The 14,098-nt window shown below is 40.3% G+C and overlaps 1 protein-coding gene across 7 annotated transcripts in view; it reads left to right on the top strand.

The window, feature by feature from the left end:
* The window catches only part of LOC117502395 (MAP7 domain-containing protein 1-like), a 68,272-nt gene that overhangs the window by 25,136 nt on the left and 29,038 nt on the right, over positions 1–14,098 (top strand). For 5 of the 7 annotated variants that reach the window (XM_034161426.1, XM_034161424.1, XM_034161430.1 and 2 more), the window contains exons 2-4: positions 6,233–6,448; positions 8,598–8,666; positions 10,900–10,920. In XM_034161426.1, the coding sequence (XP_034017317.1) occupies positions 6,233–6,448; positions 8,598–8,666; positions 10,900–10,920 (306 nt within the window). The remainder of the gene's footprint in view (positions 1–6,232; positions 6,449–8,597; positions 8,667–10,899; positions 10,921–14,098) is intronic. The other 2 variants (XM_034161425.1, XM_034161428.1) reach the window with 1 other exon arrangement.

The following is a 14,098-nucleotide window of genomic DNA, read 5'->3' as shown; positions in this document are numbered from 1 at the left end:
GTGTGCGTCTCACTTTGGTTCCTCCTCCAACATTGTGGAAAACACTCCAAAACTGTGGCATTTATGTGTAAAGCTAAGATGTTTCTCATTTATTAAGTAAAAGCTAGTGAGAAATAAACACTTCTAAAATGAAAAACGCTGTTTTTGTAACCTATTACCACCTCTGGAGTGATTTACAAGACATCACGGACGCCAGCGTCACACAACGTATCAAGGTAACTTCTGGCGCTCATGCATGTGTATATATACACACACACACACACGTATCGTCCTGCAGATGGCGTAGAAAATAAAATATTTTTTTATGGAATTTCCCCCCAGATAAATATGTTCTCTTGATTAAAATGAGTTAATACTTTCAAAAATAAACTGATGTTATAATGCTGGAATTTCAGGGGAAACTCAGTTTTGTCAGTTTAGTGAAATGTGTGTGGCACTCTAACTTTAATTAGTGATATACTTAATTATTACTGAATTATAAATATTATCTCAAGTACAAACAAAATCCTAAAAATGAAGTGAGCTTTTCCTAAATATGCACATTTTCATTGAAATCAATTTTAAAATAAAGTTTAATTACATGTTCACAATGAAAATTATTTTACACATAAAGGTCAGATGTATGTGGGTATGTCCACCTTTCACTGGCCTGTTGCCTAGCAACAGTATCCATTGCAGCATCCCCACACACACAAGCCCCCCTCAACACACACACACATGGCCCCAACCCTAACCTCACCTGACACACACACACACACACCCCGGGATCACTAGTATTTATTAACCATGTGAATTACAGCGTGTCGTTTAGTTGAACCTGCTGAGTTTGCAGACTGTTTAAGCATTATTTCATATTATTTAATCTCAGCCGTTCAGGATCATGTAAAACATTAAAATATCAGCATTATCAGAAGCCACGCTTGCTGCCTGTAATCCCGTCATTCACCTTGCGACAGATACGCCGTCCCTCTTAGAAAACAAATTCTTAATCAGCACGGGTGAACTCGTAGCTCTTGCTGACATTTAATGTGGCTGTTTTGCTCTTATGTGGCAGATCGCAGCATATTTAATTCTATTGCTTGAAAACAAATTTGGATGTTACCACCAACAAGGCCCACACACGAACACCGCCTGCTGCACCACATGCTGCCATGTGCGATTCCTTTGGAGTCCGGCCTGCGGTCAGTGTGCCGTCCCAGAGTGCCTCTGTATAAGCCAGACCCTTTTATGGCCGACATTCTCACCAGGGTGCTTATTGCTATTTATAACACCAGAGTCTCTCGCAGTGACACAGAAACCTGAGACTGCTGTGGAGGATCGAGGAGAGACTTCATGTTGAATTTGTGCTTCCGTGTTAATTGGAGTTAAAGCTCACATTCAAAACAATAAAATGTATTGACTGAAGAGGCAGTGGCGGTTCTACATTGAATTACTCCCCGGGTGAGACCCGCTCTGAGTGCCCCCCCCCCCCCCCCCCCAATTTTTTTTTTCACAAAGAGCTATTTTCTTTAAAATTATAAAACAGTAAGGTGCACAATCTCTTCCCACCTCCAGCATTGCCAAAAGACAATGAGGCAGTTCTGCACAAAACAGTTTAAGTTATCAGAACTAAATTAAATATACACTATATACATAAAAGTGGCAAATATATATAATCTGACTCATCATTCAGATGGGGAAAATGATATGTATTTTCAATTAAAATTATGTTGAGGCAGGTTTAACACAGAGAGAGAGAGAGAGAGAGAGAGAAAACTGCTCAGTATTAGTCTCCATGAGTTCAAAATTGTGTGAAAAAGGAAACAAAAATCAGATTTTTCATAAGTTTTGTGTCTGCCGTAGTGCCCTCAAGCAAAGCACAGTGTGTTTTCTGCAGCGGACTTTAAGACAGGTTGAAGAGTACGTGCTGAGGTCATTGACACGTCATTCAAATAAAAAAAAACCTATGTATTTTTAATAAAAATTATGTTGAGGCAGGTTTAGCAAGAATCATAGCAAGAAGTCTAACAAACACAGGAGTTAAACCACCAATTAACATTAGCCCTTAATTCATACCATGGATTCCCCAGAGGTCAGTCTGTGAGTTTAAGCTCCAATATCAGGTTGCTTGTAAAGGAATATTGGTTTGTTTGAAATACTGGGCAGCAAATAAGAAGTGAGAAGATTGATGAGTGTGAATGCATGTAATTATCCATGATAGTAGCAATAATAATTTGGGTTATATCATGATGCCTGGAGAGAAATTGAACATATGACATAACGAAGTCGGGCTTGTAACTTAAAATGATTTAACTTCTTTGATTAACTGGATAGGAGGGGCTTTAAAAATACACCTTTGTTTTTTCTTTAAAAAGTACACTGAATGAGTTTTCAGAGGCAATAAACTCATAAATCCTTATTATAGGTTGATAATACACATAGTGTAATATTGTGCAAGACTGACACATTTTGGCAGAGTTATGGCCATTGATTAACAAACTTAGACCCTGTCGGTTTCATGAGTTGGTGCCTGCATTCTAAAATCTACTTCGTTCATATTTTTAGGATGAATTTCAGTAAACTTGGTACAATTCCTTGTTGTTATCGGAATGTAGCAAGCACCTGTACCAAAGCAGTATTTGCCAGTGGGTGATATTGCGCTCTTTCATCTTCTTGTGTTTCTTTTTATTCTTTTACATGTTAAACACATTTTAAATGTATTTATGTATTTTTAAGAAAATGTCTATGCATTTACACATTTTACAGCCTTTGCAAACGTTTTAAAGAACTTTCTATAAATTCACACATTTTACACCCTTTTCAAACATTTTAAACGTGTTTATAAAAACTTCTATTTTTACCTATTTTAAACATCAGATTTTTTACATTTAAACATCTCTGTGTTTTTAAATGTCTTTGACATAACTAACACATTTTAACATAAATAATATGAATTAAACTTTTATACACATTTAGTCTCTCATCTAGTCTCATCTCTTGTTTAGTGTGAGCAATGAGTCTGGGTCTTTGACGTGCACAGGCGGCCGATGTGGGGATGCACTATGGAGAGGAGCCAACAAAGATTGTCCTCTACTTCTTTTTTTTGGTTGCCCTGAATAGTGTTGCAGATAAGAGAATATTTAGAGCGGAATCCTGCAAATGGTGATAAAAGCATCAAATTCACTCAGACAATCCTCTTTTGAAAAAAAAACAAAAAACGATTGGCCACTTGAATTTTCAGTTGGTGTTCACGTAGGGGTCAATTGAAGAATTACACAGGAGTCAAAATTAAAAGATGCTCCAATCATATTGAAACCTATGCCACATTATTTGCCTGATCATAAAGGTTCCAAAAAGGTATGGTTTGGACAGTCTGTAACTGAATTCTATGAATTTATGGGGTAAAAACAGCAAGAATGGTGACAAAGTTCAGTGTCGGTTTGTACAGGGGTCAAAAGTTAAAGTTGCTCCAATTTTGGTAAAAAGTGATGCAAATTACTAGTTGAGTTAACACGGTTTTAAAAAGGAATAGTTTGGACCATGTATCATCCTTACTTAATCATGTTACAGGGTAACATATGTCACATGTCGTAGAATCCAATAGACGTAGACCTTGTTTGACCTTTATTTTGGAGACCAAGCATTCAACACTGTCAAAACTACTCCATTTATTAATCCTATTAGCTCAACCAATAATTTGCATCACTTTTTACCAAAATTGGAGCAGCTTTAACTTTTGACCCCTGTACAAAATGAAACTGAGTTTTGTCACCATTTTTACTGTTTTTATCCCGTAACTCCATAGAATTCAGTCACAGATAGTCCAAATTATACCTTTTTGGAATCTTTATGATCAGGCAAATAACATGGAATTTTTTCAATCTTTTAATTTCGACCTCTGTGTAATTCTTCAATTGACCCCTACCTGACCACCGATTGAAAAGTCAAGTGGCCAATCTGTTTTTTCAAAAGAGGAGTGTCTAAGGAGTATTTTTGTTGAATTTGATGCTTTTATCACCATTTGCATTTCAGTTATCTGCTGCACTAAAACTCAATTTCCGCACTAAAAATTGATCCATTTTGCTCCTGGGTTGTCAGCTAACAATGTTTTCGTTTTCTTTTTTTCGGCTTCTTTTTTTGTTGGTTAACAGTGTTTACATTTATTTTTTTTGCACCCCCCCCGAACAACTCTGGCGCTCCCTAGGGGGAGCATGCCTCACAGTTTGAAAAGCAGTGATTTCAAGCCATTCAAAGAAGACTTCTTGCACTAAGAAAAAAGTGCTGCATGGACATGGGGCCTTGCAGCACATTGAAACTCTGCTTTTTCCACAAACACAATTTTTATCCCCCAAAATAATCAGATGTAATCTTTATATGAATCCTAATTTGGGCTCACAGTGTCTTTTCTTACAGCTACAAATTACTGCAAAATAAATGGAATTCAAATGTAAGTCAGACTTGGTGCACAAGTTTGACAAGTAATCGTATTAAGCAAGAATTTTTTTTTTTTTTAATCAAACCCAAATTCATTGCAGCTTCTACATGAAGCTCTGTGCTGAAGCATTTGGAGAGTTTCCCAGTGCTAATCTGTGATTTATATGGTTCGGTGAGTATTTGGATGGGACCAAGGAGAGTGTCATGCTCTGTCTACCTAAAACTCGTGCCTCTCACCTTCCTTCCTCACAGCGTCTGAGCTCCTCCTCAACGTTTCAGCTCTGCTTTATCTCCTCTGCTTTCGTCTGGTCAAATTCTACTTGCGTTTCCCTCGCTAACACGTGCTCAGTTTGTAATCAGCCTGCTGCATGTTTTTTCCGCTCTCGTCATCCTTCGGTTGTCCTCACACCATTCTGCACACCCTTATCGAAGTGCAAAATTTGTCTCATCTCGTATTCCTGTGCTTTGTCACTCCCTGTCCCCAATGATGCGTCACTACAGATGTGAGCAACGTGACAGCCAAAGATGACGGTTTCGGTTGTGTGGCTGAAGCTAGCAACAGTTTCAGCAGGCAGTCAAGCGTGAAAACAAAGTAGAATAGAGATTAAAATAGGCTGTGTTTTGTGGCTTCTGGTCAGGGTCAAAGTTCAGGAACTTCTTGAGCAACACATGACAGAAAACAGGATGTTGAATATTTCTGAACCTGCTGTGGTGTTGGTGAGGAAGTGGTATTTTTACACACTGTCCCAAAAAGAAATTTTGTGTCCGGAAATGAAGTACAGAAAATCATCTCTGGCGAGTCTTGCAGACTCATGAAATGACACCATAATTGTCCAGATAAACACATTTTTAGGATGATCTTAGCAACTATTTGGTTTAGAGGAGTGACTCAAAGCTTAGCTTGATCAACTGCTCATGTGTCATTATGAGATACGAGAGCTTTTGGTGAAATTCTGTTGTACCTGCATTAATGGTAAATGTCCACCAGGTGGAGATATTCCATTTCAAGAACCTTGGAACACAACAACCATTCTGTTGTTTATAATAGTGGAGAAATGATGCCCCTATAGTCCGCAAAACATATTTCCGAGATATCTGCAACCAACAGGACAAGATTAAGAGATTGTCTGGCTTATCGGTCTGGCCTCTTTCTACTTTCAGTGAAAATCATTCTGTTGCAGAATGTTAGAGTCTGAGTTTATGATGGTCCTGGATCAAGATTTGATCCAGACTTGGCCATCAGAAGTGTATCTGTATGAGGTGAAAGTGTTGAACGTTCACATCTGTGAGTCCTCTGCCTTTGACATTATGAGACACCAGGGGTCAAGAACCCATGGAATCTTGAGGTCCAAGTCTTTGGTGTCCTGGTGCTTCCTGTCTTTTTGTATGGTTCTGAGATGTGGTTGTAACCAGTGACCTAAGGCATTGACTCAATGTCTTTGGTATGATGGGGCTCCCTGAGCCTAGCGTAATAACCATTTACAGCTGGGTGGACTGTGACAATGCAGATATGGGGTCAGGAAGTGAACCCAGGTCTACATATTTCTAGCCTTCCTACCCCACTGAGCTACTCAATCTCTATACACTTACAGGAGAACAAAGAGAAGACGTGTCCTACGTGTATTACTTAGAGATGTTAATGGTTTAATGAGGTACGGGTATTGTGCTAATGAAGCTAGTGAGGAATCCATCAGTGGAGGACGTGACCTGGAGGAGATGCCAAACATAAGTGGACAAAGACATCAGTGAGAGGTTGAGGATCCTTTTATTTTGATTTTAAACATTGTTGCTCATAGATTTGTGTTTTTCTGTCTTCCAGCTCTGCCACTGCAGACAGATTCTCAGTCTATCCAGAATGGGGACAAATCACTTGGGAAGGATCTTCTTAGTCCAAACGACTCAGCCATCACAGATCTGTCTCTGAAAACAGACTCCAGTCCCAAAACAGACTCCCCCACCAAGACAGATGCCTCCTTCAAGACAGACGCCAGGCCATGCACCCCTGGCAGCAGCACCAGCCCTCAGCCCAAGAAGGGTAAATTATTACCTGTAGACACATTGTTCATTTATCCATCCATCCATCCATTAATGAAAGAAAGTGTCCATTTAAGGGTCACATGGGGAGCTGGAGCCTATCTCAGCTGTCACTGGGTGAGAGGTGGGGTACACCCTGAACAGGACGCCAGTCCACCACAGGGCTACATATAGGCAGACCAATACACCCACACCTACTGTCAATATAAAGTCTCCAGTTCAACTAACCTGCACGTCTTGGGGAGAAGAAGGCAACAGTGCTAACCACTAAGCCACCGTGCTACCCCACATTCTACATATTATTTCAAATTTTTTCCCATGGTTGGAAGTTGTCAAGATTATAACATTTCCTTTCTATAACACACAGTCTATTTTCTACCCTTGTTTTTATTTTTTCTTCAGTACTGGATATTATATTTTCTCAAATTGGAGAACAAATTTTCTACCTCCTTGCATATAACTATTTTTTTTTTCAGAGGCACAAACTATGCACATTTTGCATAAACCATAACAAGATTTAAATTAGATTAGATAGCACTTTATTGATCCCTTGGGATGACTGCCTCAGGGAAATTGAGGTTCCAGCAGCATTGTATAGCAGAACACAGGGTATCAAAAATGAAAATAAAAAAGAAAAACAGTTTGCAATATAAATACCAGACATACTGGTCAATACTGGTTTATTAGTAGAGAAGCTTGAATCTTCGACTGGACTGGGTTGCTTGATGTGAGGATGTTTCGCTTCTAATCGCAGAAGCTTCCTCAGCTAAATTTCTTGCTGTGGTAGTCTGACTTCTGTCTTGACTCTTGTAGAGAAGACAGACTCTTGAAGATTCAAGCTTCTCTACTATGGAAACCACCTGGACAACTGAGAGCCTTCACAAAAACTGGTTTATTAGCTACTACTGTTCCTCTCATTTCCGTCCTCTGTCTTCCTGTTACTCCTCCTCTCCCTGAGTGAGGAGTTGTACAGTCTGATGGCCTGTTGGTCCTGTACTTGAGAAGGAGCAGTCTGTGGCTGAAGAGGCTCCTCTGGTTGCTGATGACAGAGTGCAGAGGGTGACTGGCATCGTCCATAATGTCCAGCAGTTTGTCCAGTGTTCTCTTCTCTGCCACCGTCACCAGAGAGTTCAGCTTCATGCCAACAACAGAGCCAGCCCACCTGATCAGTTTGTCCAGCCTGGATGTGTCCTTCTTTGATGTGCTGCCCCCCCCCCCAGCATGCCACAGTGTAAAAGAAGACGCTGGCTACAAGGACCGGTAGAACATCCACAGGAGTTTCCAGCAGATGTTAAATGACCGCAGCCTCCTCAGAAAGTACAGCCCGCTGTAAAAGATTTATAAAAGATTTTTACAGTCTTTGGTATTAATGTCAGTGTATTGTATCATTATAGACATATAGTGGTGTCTGAAAGCTGACTTTTATTTGCTGTGGGGCATCAGGATGTAGAGTGTGGAGACAGTGATTTTGGTCAGGGGGTGAAGGAGGAGCTGGTACATTAAGTGATGAACCACTGGAGTGGGACCTCCAGGTGAATATGATTCCTTTTTTTCCCCCCTTTCTGTACTTCACAGTGTCAGAGTAAATGTACAGCTGTGCACAAATACTCTGAAGGTGGGGACGGAGGAAAAGGCAGGTTGCTATGGAGATGCTGGCCAAAGTACTGCAGGGCCCTCTGTGATTGGCTGAGAATACATGGCATACATACAGTATTACACATCATAGAGAGACACACAAGCTCAGCGAACACCGCAGGGGTCCCGGTTTTCAGCGGCATGCAGCTCAGTCGTGGGTTGTTGAGACTTTTGAAAGAGCCACAAAAAACCTACGCCTCTCAAAATTTATATAAGGCGCGCGAAACAACACTGCAGACATGCAGCGAACTGCTGTTGCTAAATGTTTAAAATATGCTGTGGTTGTGACCTTGATAATAAATTTGCCACTCGATCCTGCAGAGCTACAGAAAAAATTACTATGAATAACAATAATCTGTAATTTCATGTTTTTATTGTAATGGAAAGTAAAGTTTTTAGAATTAAAGCACAGTATAATTTATACAAAATAAAACACCCTTGTAACACTGGCAAACATAAAAAGATGCTTGAACACTTTATTTATTTATTTATTTATTGTCTTTTTTCATCTACAGATGCAATGAGCTCAGAGCAAAGACAGAAACTCGCCAAAGAACGACGGGAGGAAAGGGCCAGATATATCGGTAAGAAAACTGCATGAAATATTTTGATGGCTAAAGCCCTATTCTTACATTTACAGATATGGATCCCAGTTTGAAACCTTGCTCATATCTTGGTAAACCTTTGAGGGTGTTGATAATGAACCAGGATATTTCGTCATTGTGCTGTTGTCTTATTTTAACCATTGCCAGACTTGCAAGATATTTTAACAATTCCTTTTTTCTGGCCTGAGCTATGACATGCTTTTGGTAATCACTTGCATTTTCATGACATCACCACAAGGTTTTCCAGAAGCACTAAGGTGGTGCTATGGTTGTTTTTGCATATATCACATCTACTACTATAAGCAACAGGTTCGTAGTGTCCCACAACTCTTGAAGTGGAGCAGTATCTCCACTTGGTGGGCACTAATTCAGGTATAATAGAGTTTCACCAAAAGCTTCAGTGGTACAATACTGGTGCGTTATGTCATCACACCACATGCAACCATGATCTTCACATGCAGGTTTGTCACGCTCTCTAAAAGTAAGGCTAGTATCTCACTGGGCCGTGACTGTTGGAGAGAAGTTGGAGACACAAAATCGCGACAAAACATGCAAATTAGCAAGATTTTTTCATTTGGAATCTGACTGAATTGGTACTAACAACACGTTAGAGCATGTCGCCTGAATATGGGCTGAGTGTCGCAAGGACTGGCGGTGAAAATAGGGCAGAAATCACGAGTAGTCTGCAAACACACCACGCATATGCCACTCGAATGCCACACAGAACTCTTGTGAATGTCAGGCACCACTTGTGCAACTGAAATGATCACCAACAAAGTGCTCAGGATGGGTAGGGACTGCTATTATGCTGTTATTATGTGAAAAGTGGCTGTGGAAATACCCCAGACTGTAGCCACGAGGCACAGCCCTGTAAATAAAAATAAAATAAAGTAAATAAATAATAATTCAAAAACCAGGAGGAAAAGTGTGGACAATGCACTCACCGACTTGCAGAATGACATCCATGAGCTGTGTCTCCTCAATATTATTGTGTCTGCTGGATCGACTGTTGTCTCCTCTTGGGAATGACCAAGATATGATCCTCTGCTTATACCAGCCGCCACTAGCTGGGTTCCGGGATCTGCTCTTAGTGCTCGGTACATGCATGGGCTCCGGGATCCTCTGGAAGTGCTCCTCGATGATGCGCTGGAACAGCCACCTCTCCATAAATTGCAGAGGATAACGCAGTAAAGCATTACTCTTACTTCCACTGCAGCCCACAAAAAACAATAAAAATAATCATAACGAATCTGGATCGCGTGCCTCATCCTTATCCTCTGTACATATGTCATTCAGCATGCTGTCCCTGCCTGCTGCGTGGATGCTGAACTAGTTTGGCCGGGCCTCTCCCAGCGCTGTTCCTCTCCGATCATATAAAAAGAAAAGTGTGCCATTAACCCCTCACAAGTTTTCTGACTCACGGAAACTACATCAAAAAGGGTTTGAGACACCCGTGAGGACTCTGTGACTAGTTAGACAGATAATTTGTTGCTGCAGAATTTTTGGTTTGTTCAAAATTCAACCGACACGAAAGCGACACTATGTGACTCATGCGAGGAGAATGTAAACCCCTGCAAAAGCTGTGTGAAATTTTGCGAAGTCCCCCGTGGCTGTTGGTTGCAACCTGGTCTCATGGCAAGTCGTGATTCAGCAGCACGAAATATACATTAATCTATTGGTTTGTGATATTGTGACGAAAAGCGCCTCATTTTCGTCATAGTAGCACAAATTCATTCTAATTAATTCCGTGATGGCTGCACAAAATTAAACGTGAAGTGGGGGAGTCGGGGTGGTTATGGTTATGGTGGGGGGAAAGAGTAAGATTAGGTTATGGTTAAGCTTAGGGTCGGGGGTAGGAGTAGGGTTAGGAATAGTGAGTTAAAAAAAACCCCGTCACGAAAATTTGACTCATTTCATCACAGGAGCACAAAAAAAAAAAAAAAACGTGAGACTGGGCTGCTGGTCGCAAGCTGTTGCAGCCCAGTGAGATACTAGCCTGACCTTCTAGGATGCAAATCCATGAAAGAACGTGTCTTTAATTTAAAAAACTGGATATTGGTAGGTTGAGAAATTGACAGTGATTAATTTGATTCTTGCACATGTTCCAATCTTATCGTGGGGTCTACCTCCCTCGTTCATGCTCTGTTATGCTGCTCTCACGTGACTGACAGTTATTGATGTCTGTTATTGTCTCTCCTTGCATGGCTCTCAGAACAGCAAACTCAGCTTCAAGGTAAGGGGCTCTTCTGAAACCCTCAGCGTTCACGACAGTCACCAACATTTGAGATTAATCTACCTTGTGATGGGACTTTTTTGTTTCCTTTCTTTCCATTTCGCCTGCTCCAGCCTTATCAGTCGCTGCCTTTCTGCCATACATGAATCAGTCATATTTTTTATGTTGTTGTTGTTGTGGAAACTTAAACCTCATTGGTTTCACCTTTAAGGCTGAGTGAACTTAATTGTAGGGATGTCCCGATCAGGTTTTTTTTGGCCCCGATCCGATTCCGAGTTATCTGATTTTGAGTATCTGCCGATACCGAGTCCCGATCCGATACTTTAAAAAACTGAATGAACAAATGCTAAATATATAATATTTTCATTTTAATCATCTTATTTTATTATTTATCACTTAAACAGTGCACTTCTCCTTGAGGTAGCTTGAACAATCAAGTAAACTTTTTTAACAGTAATCAGAAATTTTGAGGTAACAAACAACAACAACAAAAAACATTTCCAAGGATTTTTCTTCAGAAAACTGCTCTATAAATGAGCAGTCCTGTGACACGTTTCTGTTTTGTACAGATCAGTGGTTTCTGCACCGATTTGTTTTGTAGAGATCAGTGGTTTCTGCCACTAGTCTTCCATGTTTTGGCCCGACGCGTCGTTCCTATTGGACAGCGCAAAGCTACGTCACAGCTCAGAAAGTTGGATTGGGTTGAACTTTGACCGCGTCAGCCTGGCGACAAGCGGAAGTGCGCGCTCCCGCGGCGCTTCTGACACCTCTAAAAAGCAACGCGTCTCATTGAAAATAATGCTTTTTACACCGATTCTTGACGCTGATTCTTGACCGATTCTAACGCTTCCTTCCTTCCTTCCTTCCTTCCTTCAGTGTGAAAGGCCCATTAATCTGTAATAATGAGCTTGAAATAGCGCTGATCAAAATAATGAGGATAAAATCTATATCAGATTCCTGATCGGGATGCAACGTCCGATTTCGATCAAGTCTGAAATAATGTGATCGGGCCCGATTTCCGATCACGTGATCGGATCGGGACATCCCTACTTAAGTGTGTCATCGTTTTCATTTTTAAAATGTTTTGTGCTTCTATTCTTTTGCATTCTGACTCAGCATGTGTGGACCTGTAACCAGTGGTGGGAACTGCTAGATGAAAACATAGCTTTGATAACCGCTAATCCGCTAACTGAAAGTTACGTGTGATAATAATAAACCAACAGACCACTAAGAAATTTAGCTGAAGCTACTGCTAACTGCTAACTTTTATTATATGGATTTAGTTACGTGGAAGATGAGCAAGTCAAGTGGCTTCCTGTCTAGATCTGTTAGCATAGCATACAGCCTACATTTGCCATTAAACATCAGGTTCATAGTTTGTGTTTAAAAACAAGAAATTTGGATCACAGTATTCTGTCAGAACCAGTCAGACCACAGGGTCATGGTGGATTACTGTCCACCTGGTAAGCGCTTTAGGAGCCACAGAGTGAGGATGCAAGGATGAGGCTGCTAATGCTAATACTGGCTAATGCAACAGAGAGACCCACAAAAAACTTTTTTTTTTCCATCAAGAATGCAAACTTAGTGGCCAACAAAATGAAGCAGATCTGGAAGTTACCATAACTTGCAGATTCACACACAGGATTGTTGTGTTATGATTATTAAACGTGGCTCAGAAACGATACTGCTGGGAGAGACTAACAGGCTAGCACTGCAACATGCGCAGCTAACTTTTACTTCAATTTTTAATGTTTGTAAACTTAATGTTAGAGGAATTAAACTTAGCAGAAACTAATTCAAAATTAGCTGATAAGTTAAGATAGTACTAAATTACTATTTTAGTACCTTGTTACTATAGTAATAGGGTACTACTTTATTGAGCCCACACTGGGAAAATTCAGTTGTTACAGCAGTATAATCAAGAAAAATGTAAAGAAGTGGAATACAAATTTCCAAAGAAGGAAAAAAAATCTGTGGTGCATCAAATAAGTTAGCTTTACTAATTAACAGTTAGCGGATTAGTGTAACTGTGCCCACCACTGCCTATAATTACGGCGCTGACTTCATGGCTGTCAAATAAAACTTTTGATGGCCCAAACACATATAGAACAACAGTTCATCTACCTTTGGATGCAGGTGTGACCAATCAATCAGGGAAAAGCTTGATGCCTGATAATGCCGAAGGTGCTCAGTGTGAAAAATGCATTGTCATGATGATTTTAGACAAGGTCTCTTAGCCACATTACAACCCCTGGCAAAAAATAATGGAATCACCGGCCTCGGAGGATGTTCATTCAGTTGTTTAATTTTGTAGAAAAAAAGCAGATCACAGACATGACACAAAATTAAAGTCATTTCAAATGGCAACTTTCTGGCTTTAAGAAACACTATAAGAAATCAGGAAAAAAAAATTGTGGCAATCAGTAACGGTTACTTTTTTAGACCAAGAAGAGGGAAAAAAAACATGGAATCACTCAATTCTGAGGAAAAAATTATGGAATCATGAAAAACAAAAGAACGCTCCAACACATCACTGGTATTTTGTTGCACCACCTCTGGCTTTTATAACAGCTTGCAGTCTCTGAGGCATGGACTTAATGAGTGACAAACAGTACTCTTCATCAATCTGGCTCCAACTTTCTATGATTGCTGTTGCCAGATCAGCTTTGCAGGTTGGAGCCTTGTCATGGACCATTTTCTTCAACTTCCACCAAAGATTTTCAACTGGATTAAGATCCGGACTGTTTGTAGGCCATGACATTGACTCTATGTGTCTTTTTGCAAGGAATGTTTTCACAGTTTTTGCTCTATGGCAAGATGCATTATCATCTTGAAAAATGATTTCATCATCCCCAAACATCCTTTCAATTGATGGGATAAGAAAAGTGTCCAAAATATCAACGTAAACTTGTGCATTTAATGATGATGTAATGACAGCCAACTCCCCAGTGCCGTTACCTGACATGCAGCCCCATATCATCAATGACTGTGGAAATTTACATGTTCTCTTCAGGCAGTCATCTTTATAAATCTCATTGGAACGGCACCAAACAAAAGTTCCAGCATCATCACCTTGCCCAACGCAGATTCAAGATTCATCACTGAATATGACTTTCATCCAGTCATCCACAGTCCACGATTGCTTTACAGGGTGATTCCATAATTTATTCCTCAGAAT

The sequence above is a fragment of the Thalassophryne amazonica genome, chromosome 20 (genome assembly GCF_902500255.1).
Source record: "Thalassophryne amazonica chromosome 20, fThaAma1.1, whole genome shotgun sequence".
Classification (NCBI taxonomy): domain Eukaryota; kingdom Metazoa; phylum Chordata; class Actinopteri; order Batrachoidiformes; family Batrachoididae; genus Thalassophryne; species Thalassophryne amazonica.
The sequence above is the reverse complement of the archived record's forward strand: the minus strand, read 5'-3'. Positions and strand labels throughout refer to the sequence as shown.